At 48.0% G+C, this 20,587-nt stretch overlaps 1 protein-coding gene across 1 annotated transcript in view; it reads right to left on the reverse strand.

The window, feature by feature from the left end:
* Positions 1-20,366, reverse strand: part of arl13b (ADP-ribosylation factor-like 13b) — a 33,081-nt gene extending 12,715 nt beyond the window's left edge. The window contains exons 1-6 of the mRNA XM_084192984.1: positions 19,723-20,366; positions 10,805-10,875; positions 10,604-10,709; positions 10,251-10,394; positions 8,716-8,821; positions 8,222-8,424 (exon numbers count right to left, since the gene is read on the reverse strand). Of these exons, the coding sequence (XP_084049110.1) occupies positions 8,222-8,424; positions 8,716-8,821; positions 10,251-10,394; positions 10,604-10,709; positions 10,805-10,875; positions 19,723-19,781 (689 nt within the window). The 5' untranslated portion in view covers positions 19,782-20,366. The remainder of the gene's footprint in view (positions 1-8,221; positions 8,425-8,715; positions 8,822-10,250; positions 10,395-10,603; positions 10,710-10,804; positions 10,876-19,722) is intronic.
* Positions 20,367-20,587: the final 221 nt, after the last annotated feature.

The raw sequence follows: 20,587 nt of genomic DNA on the forward strand, positions 1-20,587 counted from the left end.
TCTTACACCATGTGTCCTGGTGGAGATCAAACACTGACCCCCTATATCTTACACCCTGTGTCCTGGTGGAGATCAAACACTGACCCCCTAGATCTTACACCCTGTGTCCTTGTGGAGATCAAACACTGACCCCCTAGATCTCACACCCTGTGTCCTGGGGGAGATATTTTTTATATTTATATTTTTGGTCATTTAGCAGACGCTCTTATCCAGAGCGACTTACAGGAGCAATTAGGGTTAAGTGCCTTGCTCAAGGGCACATCGACAGATTTTTTTCACCTAGTCGGCTCGGGGATTAGAACCAGCGACCTTTCGGTTACTGGCACAACGCTCTTACCCACTAAGCTACCTGCCGCCCTGTGTCCTTGTGGGTCAAACACTGACCCCCTAGATCTTACACCCTGTGTCCTTGTGGAGATCAAACACTGACCCCCTAGATCTCACACCCTGTGTCCTGGTGGAGATCAAACACTGACCTCCTAGATCTTACACCCTGTGTCCTTGTGGAGATCAAACACTGACCCCCTAGATCTTACACCCTGTGTCCTTGTGGAGATTAAACACTGACCCCCTAGATCTCACACCCTGTGTCCTGGGGGAGATCAAACACTGACCCCCTAGATCTTACACCCTGTGTCCTGGTGGAGATTTACATTTACATTTACATTTAGCAGACGCTCTTATCCAGAGCGACTTACAGGAGCAATTAGGGTTAAGTGCCTTGCTCAAGGGCACATCGACAGAATTTTTTCACCTAGTCGGCTCGGGGATTAGAACCAGCGACCTTTCGGTTACTGGCACAACGCTCTTACCCACTAAGCTACCTGCCGCCCCAAACACTGACCCCCTATATCTTACACCCTGTGTCCTGGGGGAGATCAAACACTGACCCCCTATATCTTACACCCTGTGTCCTGGTGGAGATCAAACACTGACCTCCTAGATCTTACACCCTGTGTCCTGGGGGAGATCAAACACTGACCTCCTAGATCTTACACCCTGTGTCCTGGGGGAGATCAAACACTGACCTCCTATATCTTACACCCTGTGTCCTGGGGGAGATCAAACACTGACCTCCTATATCTTACACCCTGTGTCCTGGTGGAGATCAAACACTGACCTCCTATATCTTACACCCTGTGTCCTGGTGGAGATCAAACACTGACCTCCTAGATCTTACACCCTGTGTCCTGGGGGAGATCAAACACTGACCTCATATATCTTACACCCTGTGTCCTGGTGGAGATCAAACACTGACCCCCTAGATCTTACACCCTGTGTCCTGGTGGAGATCAAACACTGACCCCCTAGATCTCACACCCTGTGTCCTGGGGGAGATCAAACACTGACCCCCTATATCTTACACCCTGTGTCCTAGTGGAGATCAAACACAGACCCCCTATATCTTACACCCTGTGTCCTGGGGGAGATCAAACACTGACCCCCCTATATCTTACACCCTGTGTCCTGGGGGAGATCAAACACTGACCCCCCTATATCTTACACCCTGTGTCCTGGGGGAGATCAAACACTGACCCCCCTATATCTTACACCCTGTGTCCTGGGGGAGATCAAACACTGACCCCCTAGATCTCACACCCTGTGTCCTGGGGGAGATCAAACACTGACCCCCTATATCTTACACCCTGTGTCCTGAGGGAGATCAAACACTGACCCCCTATATCTTACACCCTGTGTCCTGGGGGAGATCAAACACGGACCACTAGATCTTACACCGTGTCCTGGTGGAGATCTCTCGAGGAGAATTGCTTTTGCTGAGACAATGACAGTAACTCCTGACCTCCAGATTTGAGTTAAAATTAGGACTGTCCAAAAAAGATTAAAATAATTAAAATCGAGTTAACGGCATTTGTTAATCGTAATTTTTGAATTTGCTCAAATTTAGCCCTGAATAAATATTTTTTCATTTAAAAAGCAGTGCATTGAGTTACAGGCATACTTTGCAAGGGAGGGAATCTCTCATTTTAGAAGGCATTGTTTTGAGTTATAATGACCCAGCCGAAGCCAGGCGAGTGGGTTGTCCGCTTTGACGCCTTGCTCAACTACACCCTGTCTGCTTCTGCATTCTATCGTCACACAAAACAAATCCACATGTTGTCATTATTCACTTTTCTTTTGGAGCTCCGACGGCATCTGGTGAGTTCCTTCTCTTTCCTCCCGTTCTCACACAGCCCGCTCTAGCACATGCAGCCTACCTGGGAAGAATGTTTGCGTAGCCGATTCCCTTTTCAGTTCTTCCTGTGTCATCCAAATGTGTGCATCGCCTGGTCAGTGGTCAAGTTATCATGTTGCTAGTTAGGTAACATGACTAGCTAGACAATGGCGTTTGTTAAGAAAACAAAAAACAGCATCTCGCGAGTAGTTCAAAACGGCCATCCCGCGGCAGAAAGAAAAAAACACATAGCTCCGGTAATTAGGGAGCATTTCGTTGACATGATTTTGTAGAGAGGCGCACGGTCTCCAGCGATGTAAATGGTGTAAGCATTTACTTTTGCTATTTTCAGTGTTGTGTTCTGCGCTTGAAAAAAAAGGTCAGTGCGGAAACACGTGCGCTTAAAATGTTCGGTGCAGTGAAGAAATGGAGACGTGATTAACGGCGTCAAACCATTTTACAGCAATAAACACGTGGGAGCGTTATTACACGTTATCTTTGACAGCCCTAGTTGGAATACATTCTCTGATTAGTGTCTTAAACCTTTTGTGGTTTCTGCATATCCTCTTTACCCCCTCCCTCCCCCCCTCCTCCTCCTCTTACTCCCCCTCCTCCTCCTCCTCCTCCTCTCTTCCCTCCAGCCTCCTCTACAGCCAGCAAGGTACTTGGACTCAGACACGCTTGAGGAGATCTTTAAGGTCAGGTCAGACCCAAGCCACCCCCTGTACCTGGACTTTGAACTACTCCCCATTGGGTATTGGGTATAGGGTATAGGGCGGGCAGCCCCCCCCACAGGAAAATCAGGAGGAGATAATAATATAATAATAATATGCCATTTAGCAGACGCTTTTATCCAAAGCGACTTACAGTCATGCGTGCATAATATATTTTTTTTTTTGTGTATGGGTGGTCCCGGGGATCGAACCCACTACCTTGGCGTTACAAGCGCCGTGCTCTACCAGCTGAGCTACAGAGGACCACCATCAGCTGGTTAATGTTCCTATCACTAAGGAGTGATATCTCTCCTAATCAGCTGGTTAATGTTCCTATCACTAAGGAGTGATATCTCTCCTAATCAGCTGGTTAATGTTCCTATCACTAAGGAGTGATATCTCTCCTAATCAGCTGGTTAATGTGCCTATCACTAAGGAGTGATATCTCTCCTAATCAGCTGGTTAATGTTCCTATCACTAAGGAGTGATATCTCTCCTAATCAGCTGGTTAATGTTCCTATCACTAAGGAGTGATATCTCTCCTAATCAGCTGGTTAATGTTCCTATCACTAAGGAGTGATATCTCTCCTAATCAGCTGGTTAATGTTCCTATCACTAAGGAGTGATATCTCTCCTAATCAGCTGGTTAATGTTCCTATCACTAAGGAGTGATATCTCTCCTAATCAGCTGGTTAATGTTCCTATCACTAAGGAGTGATATCTCTCCTAATCAGCTGGTTAATGTTCCTATCACTAAGGAGTGATATCTCTCCTAATCAGCTGGTTAATGTTCCTATCACTAAGGAGTGATATCTCTCCTAATCAGCTGGTTAATGTTCCTATCACTAAGGAGTGATATCTCTCCTAATCAGCTGGTTAATGTTCCTATCACTAAGGAGTGATATCTCTCCTAATCAGCTGGTTAATGTTCCTATCACTAAGGAGTGATATCTCTCCTAATCAGCTGGTTAATGTTCCTATCACTAAGGAGTGATATCTCTCCTAATCAGCTGGTTAATGTTCCTATCACTAAGGAGTGATATCTCTCCTAATCAGCTGGTTAATGTTCCTATCACTAAGGAGTGATATCTCTCCTAATCAGCTGGTTAATGTTCCTATCACTAAGGAGTGATATCTCTCCTAATCAGCTGGTTAATGTTCCTATCACTAAGGAGTGATATCTCTCCTAATCAGCTGGTTAATGTTCCTATCACTAAGGAGTGATATCTCTCCTAATCAGCTGGTTAATGTTCCTATCACTAAGGAGTGATATCTCTCCTAATCAGCTGGTTAATGTTCCTATCACTAAGGAGTGATATCTCTCCTAATCAGCTGGTTAATGTTCCTATCACTAAGGAGTGATATCTCTCCTAATCAGCTGGTTAATGTTCCTATCACTAAGGAGTGATATCTCTCCTAATCAGCTGGTTAATGTTCCTATCACTAAGGAGTGATATCTCTCCTAATCCGCTGGTTAATGTTCCTATCACTAAGGAGTGATATCTCTCCTAATCAGCTGGTTAATGTTCCTATCACTAAGGAGTGATATCTCTCCTAATCAGCTGGTTAATGTTCCTATCACTAAGGAGTGATATCTCTCCTAATCAGCTGGTTAATGTTCCTATCACTAAGGAGTGATATCTCTCCTAATCAGCTGGTTAATGTTCCTATCACTAAGGAGTGATATCTCTCCTAATCAGCTGGTTAATGTTCCTATCACTAAGGAGTGATATATCTCCTAATCAGCTGGTTAATGTTCCTATCACTAAGGAGTGATATCTCTCCTAATCAGCTGGTTAATGTTCCTATCACTAAGGAGTGATATCTCTCCTAATCAGCTGGTTAATGTTCCTATCACTAAGGAGTGATATCTCTCCTAATCAGCTGGTTAATGTTCCTATCACTAAGGAGTGATATCTCTCCTAATCAGCTGGTTAATGTTCCTATCACTAAGGAGTGATATCTCTCCTAATCAGCTGGTTAATGTTCCTATCACTAAGGAGTGATATCTCTCCTAATCAGCTGGTTAATGTTCCTATCACTAAGGAGTGATATCTCTCCTAATCAGCTGGTTAATGTGCCTATCACTAAGGAGTGATATCTCTCCTAATCAGCTGGTTAATGTGCCTATCACTAAGGAGTGATATCTCTCCTAATCAGCTGGTTAATGTTCCTATCACTAAGGAGTGATATCTCTCCTAATCAGCTGGTTAATGTTCCTATCACTAAGGAGTGATATCTCTCCTAATCAGCTGGTTAATGTTCCTATCACTAAGGAGTGATATCTCTCCTAATCAGCTGGTTAATGTTCCTATCACTAAGGAGTGATATCTCTCCTAATCAGCTGGTTAATGTTCCTATCACTAAGGAGTGATATCTCTCCTAATCAGCTGGTTAATGTTCCTATCACTAAGGAGTGATATCTCTCCTAATCAGCTGGTTAATGTTCCTATCACTAAGGAGTGATATCTCTCCTAATCAGCTGGTTAATGTTCCTATCACTAAGGAGTGATATCTCTCCTAATCAGCTGGTTAATGTTCCTATCACTAAGGAGTGATATCTCTCCTAATCAGCTGGTTAATGTTCCTATCACTAAGGAGTGATATCTCTCCTAATCAGCTGGTTAATGTTCCTATCACTAAGGAGTGATATCTCTCCTAATCAGCTGGTTAATGTTCCTATCACTAAGGAGTGATATCTCTCCTAATCAGCTGGTTAATGTTCCTATCACTAAGGAGTGATATCTCTCCTAATCAGCTGGTTAATGTTCCTATCACTAAGGAGTGATATCTCTCCTAATCAGCTGGTTAATGTTCCTATCACTAAGGAGTGATATCTCTCCTAATCAGCTGGTTAATGTTCCTATCACTAAGGAGTGATATCTCTCCTAATCAGCTGGTTAATGTTCCTATCACTAAGGAGTGATATCTCTCCTAATCAGCTGGTTAATGTTCCTATCACTAAGGAGTGATATCTCTCCTAATCAGCTGGTTAATGTTCCTATCACTAAGGAGTGATATCTCTCCTAATCAGCTGGTTAATGTTCCTATCACTAAGGAGTGATATCTCTCCTAATCAGCTGGTTAATGTTCCTATCACTAAGGAGTGATATCTCTCCTAATCAGCTGGTTAATGTTCCTATCACTAAGGAGTGATATCTCTCCTAATCAGCTGGTTAATGTTCCTATCACTAAGGAGTGATATCTCTCCTAATCAGCTGGTTAATGTTCCTATCACTAAGGAGTGATATACCTCCTAATCAGCTGGTTAATGTTCCTATCACTAAGGAGTGATATCTCTCCTAATCAGCTGGTTAATGTTCCTATCACTAAGGAGTGATATCTCTCCTAATCAGCTGGTTAATGTTCCTATCACTAAGGAGTGATATCTCTCCTAATCAGCTGGTTAATTTTCCTATCACTAAGGAGTGATATCTCTCCTAATCAGCTGGTTAATGTTCCTATCACTAAGGAGTGATATCTCTCCTAATCAGATGGTTAATGTTCCTATCACTAAGGAGTGATATCTCTCCTAATCAGCTGGTTAATGTTCCTATCACTAAGGAGTGATATCTCTCCTAATCAGCTGGTTAATGTTCCTATCACTAAGGAGTGATATCTCTCCTAATCAGCTGGTTAATGTTCCTATCACTAAGGAGTGATATCTCTCCTATTATCTACTGTATTGCTCCTGCTATGTTTCTTAACCACCATTTTAAACATGTACATAATACTGCAACAAAATGAGTCAGTAAAGTCCCTCTCTTCCTCCTCCTCCTCCTCCTCCTCACCTCTCCTCCCGTATCCTCCGTACTCTCTCCTGTCTGGCTTTCTTCTCCTCCTCCTCCTCCTCACCTCTCCTCCCGTATCCTCCGTACTCTCTCCTGTCTGGCTTCCTCCTCCTCCTCCTCCTCCTCCTCCTCCTCCTCCTCACCTCTCCTCCCGTATCCTCCGTACTCTCTCCTGTCTGGCTTCCTCCTCCTCCTCCTCCTCCTCCTCACCTCTCCTCCCGTATCCTCCGTACTCTCTCCTGTCTGGCTTCCTCCTCCTCCTCCTCCTCCTCCTCCTCACCTCTCCTCCCGTATCCTCCGTACTCTCTCCTGTCTGGCTTCCTCCTCCTCCTCCTCCTCCTCCTCCTCACCTCTCCTCCCGTATCCTCCGTACTCTCTCCTGTCTGGCTTCCTCCTCCTCCTCCTCCTCCTCCTCCTCACCTCTCCTCCCGTATCCTCCGTACTCTCTCCTGTCTGGCTTCCTCCTCCTCCTCCTCCTCCTCCTCCTCACCTCTCCTCCCGTATCCTCCGTACTCTCTCCTGTCTGGCTTCCTCCTCCTCCTCCTCCTCCTCACCTCTCCTCCCGTATCCTCCGTACTCTCTCCTGTCTGGCTTCCTCCTCCTCCTCCTCCTCCTCACCTCTCCTCCCGTATCCTCCGTACTCTCTCCTGTCTGGCTTCCTCCTCCTCCTCCTCCTCCTCCTCACCTCTCCTCCCGTATCCTCCGTACTCTCTCCTGTCTGGCTTTCTTCTCCTGTTCCTCCTCCTCCTCACCTCTCCTCCCGTATCCTCCGTACTCTCTCCTGTCTGGCTTTCTTCTCCTGTTCCTCCTCCTCCTCACCTCTCCTCCCGTATCCTCCGTACTCTCTCCTGTCTGGCTTCCTCCTCCTCCTCCTCCTCCTCACCTCTCCTCCCGTATCCTCCGTACTCTCTCCTGTCTGGCTTCCTCCTCCTCCTCCTCCTCCTCCTCACCTCTCCTCCCGTATCCTCCGTACTCTCTCCTGTCTGGCTTTCTTCTCCTGTTCCTCCTCCTCCTCACCTCTCCTCCCGTATCCTCCGTACTCTCTCCTGTCTGGCTTCCTCCTCCTCCTCCTCCTCCTCACCTCTCCTCCCGTATCCTCCGTACTCTCTCCTGTCTGGCTTCCTCCTCCTCCTCCTCCTCCTCCTCACCTCTCCTCCCGTATCCTCCGTACTCTCTCCTGTCTGGCTTCCTCCTCCTCCTCCTCCTCCTCCTCACCTCTCCTCCCGTATCCTCCGTACTCTCTCCTGTCTGGCTTCCTCCTCCTCCTCCTCCTCCTCACCTCTCCTCCCGTATCCTCCGTACTCTCTCCTGTCTGGCTTCCTCCTCCTCTTCCTCCTCCTCCTCACCTCTCCTCCCGTATCCTCCGTACTCTCTCCTGTCTGGCTTCCTCCTCCTCCTCCTCCTCCTCCTCACCTCTCCTCCCGTATCCTCCGTACTCTCTCCTGTCTGGCTTTCTTCTCCTCCTCCTCCTCCTCACCTCTCCTCCCGTATCCTCCGTACTCTCTCCTGTCTGGCTTCCTCCTCCTCCTCCTCCTCCTCCTCACCTCTCCTCCCGTATCCTCCGTACTCTCTCCTGTCTGGCTTTCTTCTCCTGTTCCTCCTGAACCCTCTGTTCGGCCGTGTCCTTCTGGACGCGTTCAGAGATGGCTTCGTAGTCTTTAGCGATGTTGTTCAGCAGCCAGTTGAGCCCGTTCTTGATGGACTTGTCCCCCTTCTTACCATAGCCCAGGACAGCAGAACACGGCTCCTGGAAACACACAGGGAGTCAGACCGCTTACCATAGCCCAGGACAGCAGAACACGGCTCCTGGAAACACACAGGGAGTCAGACCGCTACAGAGACACAGAGGGTTTTATTTCTTAACTCATATTTTATAGACAGCTATTCTCACAAAAGAGAGAACAATACGGGTGTCATCTTTGAAACCAAGAAAATGTTAACTCTTTGCTACTAGAATTGACCAGCTGCAACAAGGTACAGCCTCACACCCACAGTACTGCATGTGAAGTATGGAGAGACAAACCACAGCATCACTCACGATCTGACAGAGACACTTGTTCTCGTTCACCAGCTTCTCCAGTGACAGGTTCTCGATGATGTCTGCCTCGGCCAATGCCCCGTCCCGATCCTGCTTGTTAGCCAATCTGTGGAGCCGAAAGGGATTAGTCAGAAAGAGGTGTCAGACAGCAGGCGGTGGGGTGATGTGTGTCTGTCTGTTGGTTCTTCTATCCTAGTGGGGACCTAAAATCCCCCAAAGTCCCCATATAGTAAAACAAGGACAACTCTCCCTCGCGAGGACATTTCCCACGTCCCAATGAGGACAAAGGTTATTTTAATCTTAGAAGTTTAGGGTTACAATTGGGCTTAGAATTAGGGTAAGGGGTTTGTGGTTACGGGAAAATAGAATTGAGAAGATAAATGTATTTTAGGTCCCTACGAGGATGAGGATGAGGGTGTGGTGACAGAAACATGTGGCATGGGAGGAGGATACTTCATGATCAAATGCTGCCAGTCAGGGTTCTGCCATTCTAATTCTGTTAACATGGATTCCCTTTCCCAATAGGTTGTGCAGAATATAATACGCTACTTTAAAAGAAGCAGGCAGACAGGCAGTAACTCATTAGGACAGGTTTAGAGCTCAGACAGTGACTCATTAGGACAGGTTAGGGCTCAGACAGTGACTCATTAGGACAGGTTAGGGCTCAGACAGTGACTCATTAGGACAGGTTAGGGCTCAGACAGTGACTCATTAGGACAGGTTAGGGCTCAGACAGTGACTCATTAGGACAGGTTAGGGCTCAGACAGTAACTCATTAGGACAGGTTTAGAGTTCAGACAGACCGTAACTCACACTAGGACAGGTTTAGAGCTCAGGCAGTAACTTGGACTAGGCCAGGTTTAGAGCTCAGACAGACAGAAACTCACACTAGGACAGGTTTAGAGCTCAGACAGACAGTAACTCACACTAGGACAGGTTTAGAGCTCAGGCATTAACTCACACTAGGACAGGTTTAGAACTCAGGCAGTAACTTGGACTAGGCCAGGTTTAGAGCTCAGACAGACATAAACTCACACTAGGACAGGTTTAGAGCTCAGACAGGCATTAACTCACACTAGGACAGGTTTAGAACTCAGGCAGTAACTCACACTAGGACAGGTTTAGAGTTCAGACTAACTCACACTAGGACAGGTTTAAAGCTCAGACTAACTCACACTAGGACAGGTTTAAAGCTCAGACTAACTCACACTAGGACAGGTTTAGAGTTCAGACAGAGAGACTCACACTAGGACAGGTTTAGAGTTCAGACAGAGTGACTCACACTAGGACAGGTTTAGAGTTCAGACAGAGTGACTCACACTAGGACAGGTTTAGAGTTCAGACAGAGTGACTCACACTAGGACAGGTTTAGAGCTCAGACAGTAACTTGGACTAGGACAGGTTTAGAGCTCAGACAGAGTGACTCACACTAGGACAGGTTTGGAGTTCAGACAGAGTGACTCACACTAGGACAGGTTTAGAGTTCAGACAGAGTGACTCACACTAGGACAGGTTTAAAGCTCAGACTAACTCACACTAGGACAGGTTTCCCAGCGATGCGAGGGTGTCGGAGGACCTCAGCCATGGTTTCCCTGGTCTCCTGGATCCTCTGGACATCACTGGAGTCCACCACGAACACCACCCCGTACGACTCACTGTAGTAGTTCTTCCAGATACCCCTGATTACATTTACATTACAGTCATTTAGCAGACTCTTATCCAGAGACACTTACAGTCAGTGCATTAAACTATATTTAGTAGGGGGAACAACCACACATCACAGTCATTTCAAGTAGACCTTTCTTTAAAATAGACCTATCAGCAGAATCAGGGGAGAAAGATCCAAGTGCAGGTGTGAGTGAAAGAAAGACAACAAGTTGAAAAAGACCTGATCCTCTTCCCTCCGCCCAGGTCAAAGATGGTGACCTCAAACTTCCCCTGTTTCAGATCCACCTTGGAGAACCCTACCGTAGGGGCCACGTCCTCTGGGCTCTCTGTGACGCAACAGAACACACGTTCAGTGGTGAGGAGAAGGCCAACGTCATACATTTCTAAAAGGAGTATAAAAATAAACAGTGATTCAACTCACCTCCCTGGATCCCGCGTACTGTGGCAGTCTTCCCAGCGTTGTCGAGTCCTACCATCACCAGCGTCACTTTCCTAAAGCACCGAAGACAAGCTGGGTTACTAGTAGAGATGACACTGGGATTCAAATGAGGGCGGCAGGTAGCTTAGTGGGTAAGAGTGTTGTGCCAGTAACCGAAAGGTCGCTGGTTCTAATCCCCGAGCCGACTAGGTGAAAAATCTGTCGATGTGCCCTTGAGCAAGGCACTTAACCCTAATTGCTCCTGTAAGTCGCTCTGGATAAGAGCGTCTGCTAAATGACAAAAATAAAATAATAATAATAAAATAAAATAAATTAGGTGTGGTAGGAGAAAGAGATACAGAAACATTGTATGACAATATTCACATGGGGGTACTCGAAAATATGGCATGTGACTCATGACGTGTCAATTGTATAAGGATAGAGAGCCACATTAGTAAGCAAGACGTACATCATTTTTAAAGCTTGAGCCACTTCCAAAGCAAGCATTGAACATTCAAAACGACAGTCTCCACACAGACATGACGAATCGTCTGATATTAGCCTAACGCATTGTCAGGCAGGCAGACAGGCACTGTGGGTAGGTACCACTCATACCCCCACCTCACCCTGTCCTTCAGATGCTGCTGGTTGTGGTGTTTAGCCAGCAGGCCAGGTCACTAATGCAGCCCCCCTCCCCCCCAGTCTACCTCGGGGCTGCTCAGGGATAAGGCTACAGGGATATTACCACAGATTAGGTGAGTCAGCTCTCTCTGTCCATAATCCAGTTGAGCAGCCAGGTAACTCTCTGATGTACACAGACAGGGAGACGGCGTAAACAACAGACCTATCAGCTACCAATGACATCTATCTCTGTAGCTAGGGGCGGCAGGTAGCTTAGTGGGTAAGAGCGTTGTGCCAGTAACCGAAAGGTCGCTGGTTCTAATCCCCGAGCCGACTAGGTGAAAAATCTGTCGATGTGCCCTTAAGCAAGGCACTTAACCCCTAATTGCTCATGTAAGTCGCTCTGGATAAGAGCGTCTGCTAAATGACTAAAATGTAAAATGTAGCTCAGCTGGTAGAGCACGGCGCTTGTAACGCCAGGGTAGTGGGTTCCATCCCCGGGACGACCCCATACGTAAAAATGCATGCACACATGACTGTAAGTCGCTTTGGATAAAAGCGTCTGCTAAATGGCATATTATTATTATTATTATTATAACACCTTGAGTCATTCCTTAAGTGAGGTTGATAGCAGAACTGTCCGCCATCATTCTATCATTAATTGCCTTCCAATGAATAGGCCTAGATCCTAAATTCACCCTTTCTACTCAGAAAGAGCTTCCCTGTGTCACCTTATAAAAATAGCCAAATTACATAAAAGTCACCCAGTCATCATTCTTAAAAAAAAACACACTATCAAAAGTGCCTCTGCTATGGAAAACACACACACACACACACACACACACACACACACACACACACACACACACACACACACACACACACACACACACACACACACACACACACACACACACACACAGACACACAGACACACAGACACACAGACACACAGACACACACACACACAGACACACACACACACACGCCAGCTGACCAAATAAATAAAGCCCTACCCTCCACATGGAATTGACCAATAACAACAAGCTGACAGAACCAAACACACACACACTCACACTCTGACAACACACACACACACACACACACACACCCCACATCAACGTCTATTAATACTTGCCTACGGCTCTTCCGCCGTATGGACATCAAGCGGACTATCCAGCGGACAGTCCTCTGGAGCCAGGAGGCCTTCATGTGGGAGCTGGGCTTCAACCGGACCAGACCCAGAGACCACTGGGAGCTAAGGCTTCAACCGGACCAGACCCAGAGACCACTGGGAGCTGGGCTTCAACCGGACCAGACCCAGAGACCACTGGGAGCTGGGCTTCAACCAGACCAGACCCAGAGACCACTGGGAGCTAAGGCTTCAACCGGACCAGACCCAGAGACCACTGGGAGCTAAGGCTTCAACCAGACCAGACCCAGAGACCACTGGGAGCTAAGGCTTCAACCAGACCAGACCCAGAGACCAGTGGGAGCTGGGCTTCAACCGGACCAGACCCAGAGACCACTGGGAGCTGGGCTTCAACCAGACCAGACCCAGAGACCACTGGGAGCAGGGCTTCAACCGGACCAGACCCAGAGACCACTGGGAGCTGGGCTTCAACCGGACCAGACCCAGAGACCACTGGGAGCTGGGCTTCAACCAGACCAGACCCAGAGACCACTGGGAGCTAAGGCTTCAACCGGACCAGACCCAGAGACCATTGGGAGCTGGGCTTCAACCGGACCAGACCCAGAGACCACTGGGAGATGGGCTTCAACTGGACCAGACCCAGAGACCACTGGGAGATGGGCTTCAACCGGACCAGACCCAGAGACCACCGGGAGCTGGGCTTCAACCGGACCAGACCCAGAGACCACTGGGAGCTAAGGCTTCAACCGGACCAGACCCAGAGACCACTGACCGACAGACGTGAGGGACAGTAACTAGTAGCCACACCACGTCCAGTCAATATACAGTAGGCCACTCCCCCTGACGGCAGACGTTTAACACACCCCGCCCCCACTCGACAGGCCCAGAGAGCAGCAGGATTAGCTCGGGATTTCCAATGAAGTCATCTGAGGAACCTTAAGTCTCTCTACAGCACGTGGTCTCTCACCCTACTCTGCCTGTTTAGGGTCACTGTGTCTCTCTACAGTGGGACACGTGGTCTCTCACCATACTCTGCCTGTTTAGGGTCCCTGTGTCTCTCTACAGTGGGACACGTGGTCTCTCACCCTACTCTGCCTGTTTAGGGTCACTGTGTCTCTCTACAGTGGGACACGTGGTCTCTCACCATACTCTGCCTGTTTAGGGTCACTGTGTCTCTCTACAGTGGGACACGTGGTCTCTCACCATACTCTGCCGGTTTAGGGTCACTGTGTCACTGTCTCCCCTCCCTGAGGTTCTTTCTTAAAAGGGTTATTTTTCCAATTCATATTTCCTTGATTCCTCTCATCCTCTCTCCTCCTTCTCAAAACTTGTTGAAAGAAAAGGTCAGAGGGGAGAGGACAGGGACCTTGGATCTTTTTTCCAATGCATTTTGAGGAGACGAAGAGTCGGGACATGAGGAATGGAGGAAAGAGGAACTGGGAGAGAGCCTAGGTCTAATCATAAAGGCCACCTCTGATACAACACCTAGAGTCCTGTCATTAAACCTGGGAGAGAGCCTAGGTCTAATCATAAAGGCCACCTCTGATACAACACCTAGAGTCCTGTCATTAAACCTGGGAGAGAGCCTAGGTCTAATCATAAAGGCCACCTCTGATACAACACCTAGAGTCCTGTCATTAAACCTGGGAGAGAGCCTAGGTCTAATCATAAAGGCCACCTCTGATACAACACCTAGAGTCCGGTCATTAAACCTGGGAGAGAGCCTAGGTCTAATCATAAAAGGCCACCTCTGATACAATACCTAGAGTCCTGTCACTAAACCTGGGAGAGAGCCTAGGTCTAATCATAAAGGCCACCTCTGATACAACACCTAGAGTCCTGTCATTAAACCTGGGAGAGAGCCTAGGTCTAATCATAAAGGCCACCTCTGATACAACACCTAGAGTCCTGTCATTAAACCTGGGAGAGAGCCTAGGTCTAATCATAAAGGCCACCTCTGATACAACACCTAGAGTCCTGTCATTAAGCCTGGGAGAGAGCCTAGGTCTAATCATAAAGGCCACCTCTGATACAACACCTAGAGTCCTGTCATTAAACATGGGAGAGAGCCTAGGTCTAATCATAAAGGCCACCTCTGATACAACACCTAGAGTCCTGTCACTAAACCTGGGAGAGAGCCTAGGTCTAATCATAAAGGCCACCTCTGATACAACACCTAGAGTCCTGTCATTAAACCTGGGAGAGAGCCTAGGTCTAATCATAAAGGCCGCCTCTGATACAACACCTAGAGTCCGGTCATTAAACATGTCCTATACCATTTATCTCCAGGCCTGCGTGCCAAATGGCACCCTATTCCCTATATAGTGCACTACTTCTGAACAGAGCCCTACGGGACCAAAGTCCTGAACAGGGAATAGGGTGCCAATTGGGACGCTAGCCTAGGCCACTGAGGCCAGGCCGACTCACAGCACTAGTCAGCAGGTGGTAACTAACAGGGAAGTACCGTACCGGCCTCTCCTTCGCCTCAACACAGTGGAGCCTGGAGATAAATGGGCCACTGAGGCCAGGCCGACTCACAGCACTAGTCAGCAGGTGGTAACTAACAGGGAAGTACCGTACCGGCCTCTCCTTCGCCTCAATACAGTGGAGCCTGAAGATAAATGGGCCACTGAGGCCAGGCCGACTCACAGCACTAGTCAGCAGGTGGTAACTAACAGGGAAGTACCGTACCGGCCTCTCCTTCGCCTCAACACAGTGGAGCCTGGAGATAAATGGGCCACTGAGGCCAGGCCGACTCACAGCACTAGTCAGCAGGTGGTAACTAACAGGGAAGTACCGTACCGGCCTCTCCTTCGCCTCAACACAGTGGAGCCTGGAGATAAATGGGCCACTGAGGCCAGGCCGACTCACAGCACTAGTCAGCAGGTGGTAACTAACAGGGAAGTACCGTACCGGCCTCTCCTTCACCTCAACACAGTGGAGCCTGGAGATAAATGGGCCACTGAGGCCAGGCCGACTCACAGCACTAGTCAGCAGGTGGTAACTAACAGGGAAGTACCGTACCGGCCTCTCCTTCGCCTCAACACAGTGGAGCCTGGAGATAAATGGGCCACTGAGGCCAGGCCGACTCACAGCACTAGTCAGCAGGTGGTAACTAACAGGGAAGTACCGTACCGGCCTCTCCTTCGCCTCAACACAGTGGAGCCTGGAGATAAATGGGCCACTGAGGCCAGGCCGACTCACAGCACTAGTCAGCAGGTGGTAACTAACAGGGAAGTACCGTACCGGCCTCTCCTTCGCCTCAACACAGTGGAGCCTGGAGATAAATGGGCCACTGAGGCCAGGCCGACTCACAGCACTAGTCAGCAGGTGGTAACTAACAGGGAAGTACCGTACCGGCCTCTCCTTCGCCTCAACACAGTGGAGCCTGGAGATAAATGGGCCACTGAGGCCAGGCCGACTCACAGCACTAGTCAGCAGGTGGTAACTAACAGGGAAGTACCGTACCGGCCTCTCCTTCGCCTCAACACAGTGGAGCCTGGAGATAAATGGGCCACTGAGGCCAGGCCGACTCACAGCACTAGTCAGCAGGTGGTAACTAACAGGGAAGTACCGTACCGGCCTCTCCTTCGCCTCAACACAGTGGAGCCTGGAGATAAATGGGCCACTGAGGCCAGGCCGACTCACAGCACTAGTCAGCAGGTGGTAACTAACAGGGAAGTACCGTACCGGCCTCTCCTTCGCCTCAACACAGTGGAGCCTGGAGATAAATGGGCCACTGAGGCCAGGCCGACTCACAGCACTAGTCAGCAGGTGGTAACTAACAGGGAAGTACCGTACCGGCCTCTCCTTCGCCTCAACACAGTGGAGCCTGGAGATAAATGGGCCACTGAGGCCAGGCCGACTCACAGCACTAGTCAGCAGGTGGTAACTAACAGGGAAGTACCGTACCGGCCTCTCCTTCGCCTCAACACAGTGGAGCCTGGAGATAAATGGGCCACTGAGGCCAGGCCGACTCACAGCACTAGTCAGCAGGTGGTAACTAACAGGGAAGTACCGTACCGGCCTCTCCTTCGCCTCAACACAGTGGAGCCTGGAGATAAATGGGCCACTGAGGCCAGGCCGACTCACAGCACTAGTCAGCAGGTGGTAACTAACAGGGAAGTACCGTACCGGCCTCTCCTTCGCCTCAACAATCAATTTCAATCAATTTTATTTTATATAGCCCTTCTTACATCAGCTAATATCTCGAAGTGCTGTACAGAAACCCAGCCTAAAACCCCAAACAGCTAGTAATGCAGGTGTAGAAGCACGGTGGCTAGGAAAAACTCCCTAGAAAGGCAAAACCTAGGAAGAAACCTAGAGAGGAACCAGGCTATGAGGGGTGGCCAGTCCTCTTCTGGCTGTGCCGGGTGGAGATTATAACAGAACCATGCCAAGATGTTCAAAAATGTTCATAAGTGACAAGCATGGTCAAATAATAATCAGGAATAAATCTCAGTTGGCTTTTCATAGCCGATCATTAAGAGTTGAAAACAGCAGGTCTGGGACAGGTAGGGGTTCCATAACCGCAGGCAGAACAGTTGAAACTGGAATAGCAGCAAGGCCAGGCGGACTGGGGACAGCAAGGAGTCACCACGGCCGGTAGTCCCGACGTATGGTCCTAGGGCTCAGGTCTCTCAGTTGGCTTTTCATAGCCGATCATTAAGAGTTGAAAACAGCAGGTCTGGGACAGGTAGGGGTTTCGTAGCCGCAGGCAGAACAGTTGAAACTGGAATAGCAGCAAGGCCAGGCGGACTGGGGACAGCAAGGTGTCATCATGCCCGGTAGTCCTGACGTATGGTCCTAGGGCTCAGGTTCTCAGAGAGAAAGAGAGAACGAGAGAATTAGAGAGAGCATACTTAAATTCACACAGGACACTGGATAAGACAGGAGAAGTACTCCAGGTATAACCAACTAACCCCAGCCCCCCGACACATAAACTACTGCAGCATAAATACTGGAGGCTGAGACAGGAGCGGTCCGGAGACACTGTGGCCCCATCCGAAGAAACCCCCGGACAGGGCCAAACAGGAAGGATATAACCCCACCCACTCCGCCAAAGCACAGCCCCCGCACCACTAGAGGGATATCCCCAACCACCAACTTACAATCCTGAGACAAGGCCGAGTATAGCCCACAGAGGTCTCCACCACAGCACAAACCAAGGGGGGGGCGCCAACCCAGACAGGAAGATCACGTCAGTAACTCAACCCACTCAAGTGACGCACCCCTCCCAGGGACGGCATGAAAGAGCACCAGCAAGCCAGTGACTCAGCCCCTGCAACAGGGTTAGAGGCAGAGAACCCCAGTGGAGAGAGGGGAACCGGCCTGGCAGAGACAGCAAGGGCTGTTCGTTGCTCCAGCCTTTCCGTTCACCTTCACACTCCTGGGCCAGACTACACTCAATCATAAGACCTACTGAAGAGATAAGTCTTCAGTAAAGACTTAAAGGTTGAGACCGAGTCTGCGTCTCTCACATGGGTAGGCAAACTGTTCCATAAAAATGGAGATCTATAGGAGAAAGCCCTGCCTCCCGCTGTTTGCTTAGAAATTCTAGGGACAATTAGGAGGCCTGCGTCTTGTGACCGTAGCGTACGTATTGGTATGTACGGCAGGACCAACTCGGAAAGATAGGTAGGAGCAAGCCCATGTAACGCTTTATAGGTTAACAGTAAAACCTTGAAATCAGCCCTTGCCTTAACAGGAAGCCAGTGTAGGGAAGCTAGCACTGGAGTAATATGATCAAATTTCTTGGTTCTAGTCAGGATTCTAGCAGCCGTATTTAGCACTAACTGAAGTTTATTTAGTGCTTTATCCGGGTAGCCGGAAAGTAGAGCATTGCAGTAGTCTAACCTAGAAGTAACAAATGCATGGATTAATTTTTCTGCATCATTTTTGGACAGAAAATTTCTGATTTTTGCAATGTTACGTAGATGGAAAAAAGCTGTCCTTGAAACAGTCTTGATATGTTCGTCAAAAGAGAGATCAGGGTCAAGAGTAACGCCGAGGTCCTTCACAGTTTTATTTGAGACGACTTTACAACCATCAAGATGAATTGTCAGATTTAACAGAAGATCTCTTTGTTTCTTGGGACCTAGAACAAGCATCTCTGTTTTGTCCGAGTTTAAAAGTAGAACGTTTTCAGCCATCCACTTCCTTATGTCTGAAACACAGGCTTCTAGCGAGGGCAATTTTGGGGCTTCACCATGTTTCATTGAAATGTACAGCTGTGTGTCATCCGCATAGCAGTGAAAGTTAACATTATGTTTTCGAATAACATCCCCAAGAGGTAAAATATATAGTGAAAACAATAGTGGTCCTAAAACGGAACCTTGAGGAACACCGAAATGTACAGTTGATTTGTCGGAGGACAGACCATTCACAGAGACAAACTGATATCTTTCCGACAGGTAAGATCTAAACCAGGCCAGAACTTGTCCGTGTAGACCAATTTGGGTTTCCAGTCTCTCCAAAAGAATGTGGTGATCGATGGTGTCAAAGGCAGCACTAAGGTCTAGTAGCACGAGGACAGATGCAGAGCCTCGGTCTGACGCCATTAAAAGGTCATTTACCACCTTCACAAGTGCAGTCTCAGTGCTATGATGGGGTCTAAAACCAGACTGAAGCATTTCGTATACATTGTTTGTCTTCAGAAAGGCAGTGAGTTGCTGCGCAACAGCTTTTTCTAAAATTTTTGAGAGGAATGGAAGATTCGATATAGGCCGATAGTTTTTTATATTTTCCGGGTCAAGGTTTGGCTTTTTCAAGAGAGGCTTTATCACTGCCACTTTTAGTGAGTTTGGTACACATCCGGTGGATAGAGAGCTGTTTATTATGTTCAACATAGGAGGGCCAAGCACAGGAAGCAGCTCCTTCAGCAGTTTAGTAGGAATAGGATCCAGTATGCAGCTTGAAGGTTTAGAGGCCATGATTATTTTCATCATTGTGTCAAGAGATATAGTACTAAAACACTTAAGTGTCTCTCCCGATCCCAGGCCCTCGCAAAGCTGTGCAGATCCAGGACAGCTAAGCCCTGGAGGAATACGCAGATTCAAAGAGGAGTCCGTAATTTGCTTTCTAATACATAGCTAGCTTCATTTAACTTCCGTTAACTAGCTAGTGGTCAGGTATTTCATGCACTCACCTTGCGGGCTGCCTCCAGCGTTTCAACCAGTTGCAGCAATTCGCCATCAGACTAAACATTGCAGTCCAAACTCAAGATGATTGGCGGAAAAGAGTCATGTAGCAGCGATTCTGAATGGATCAAACGTCTTTATTCGGAATTTCAGCTCATTATCATCATACAGCTGTATGAGTTAGGCCTAGGGGCCAATAAAAGTGCCATTCTTAGACATCGTTGGGATTGTCAAACTAAAACTACTAGCTACAGTACCGTCAGTGTACTTGTTGCTCCTCTCAAAAGAATCGTTGGCCTACTTGTAACGTTAGCTAGAACTAGCTAGTAACATTAGCAGGTAAGTTAGCTAGCTAAATTACATTAGCAAACAAATATAATTTATGTTTAGCATTTTCACAAACTGCAAAAGATAGCGGATAGCCACGGTTAACTAGCTAGCGTTAGCTAGCTAACCTAGGTAGTAAGCTAGCGTTCAGTGCAGCTAGCTAGCGTTTAGGCGCTGCTAGCGACATTAGCTAGTTTTACGTACAGCTAGCTTTGTAGAGGACAAGTGTCAGGTAAAACCAACCCTATTCCAAAAGGAAAGCTAATATTCATTCATGAAGATCTCTTCAGTGAGAAAAATCTTTCTGATATCCGTTTTTGTTTACGCTGTGGTGTTTGGCTGCTATGGCTGCAGATCCGTTGGTTACGTCATCATCAGTGGTCGACAAATCCCTCTTTTACGGTCGTCACTGGTTACCCCAGCCACAAAGTCATACTTATGGCTAAACCCCGACTATTTCTGATTTTTAACATAACCTTACCCACAACACTAACCTTATGCCCAACCCTAACCTTAAATGAAGACTAAAAAGCACATTTTAGTTTT

This window comes from Coregonus lavaretus (genome assembly GCF_964263955.1).
Source record: "Coregonus lavaretus genome assembly, contig: HAP1_SCAFFOLD_702, whole genome shotgun sequence".
Taxonomy (NCBI): domain Eukaryota; kingdom Metazoa; phylum Chordata; class Actinopteri; order Salmoniformes; family Salmonidae; genus Coregonus; species Coregonus lavaretus.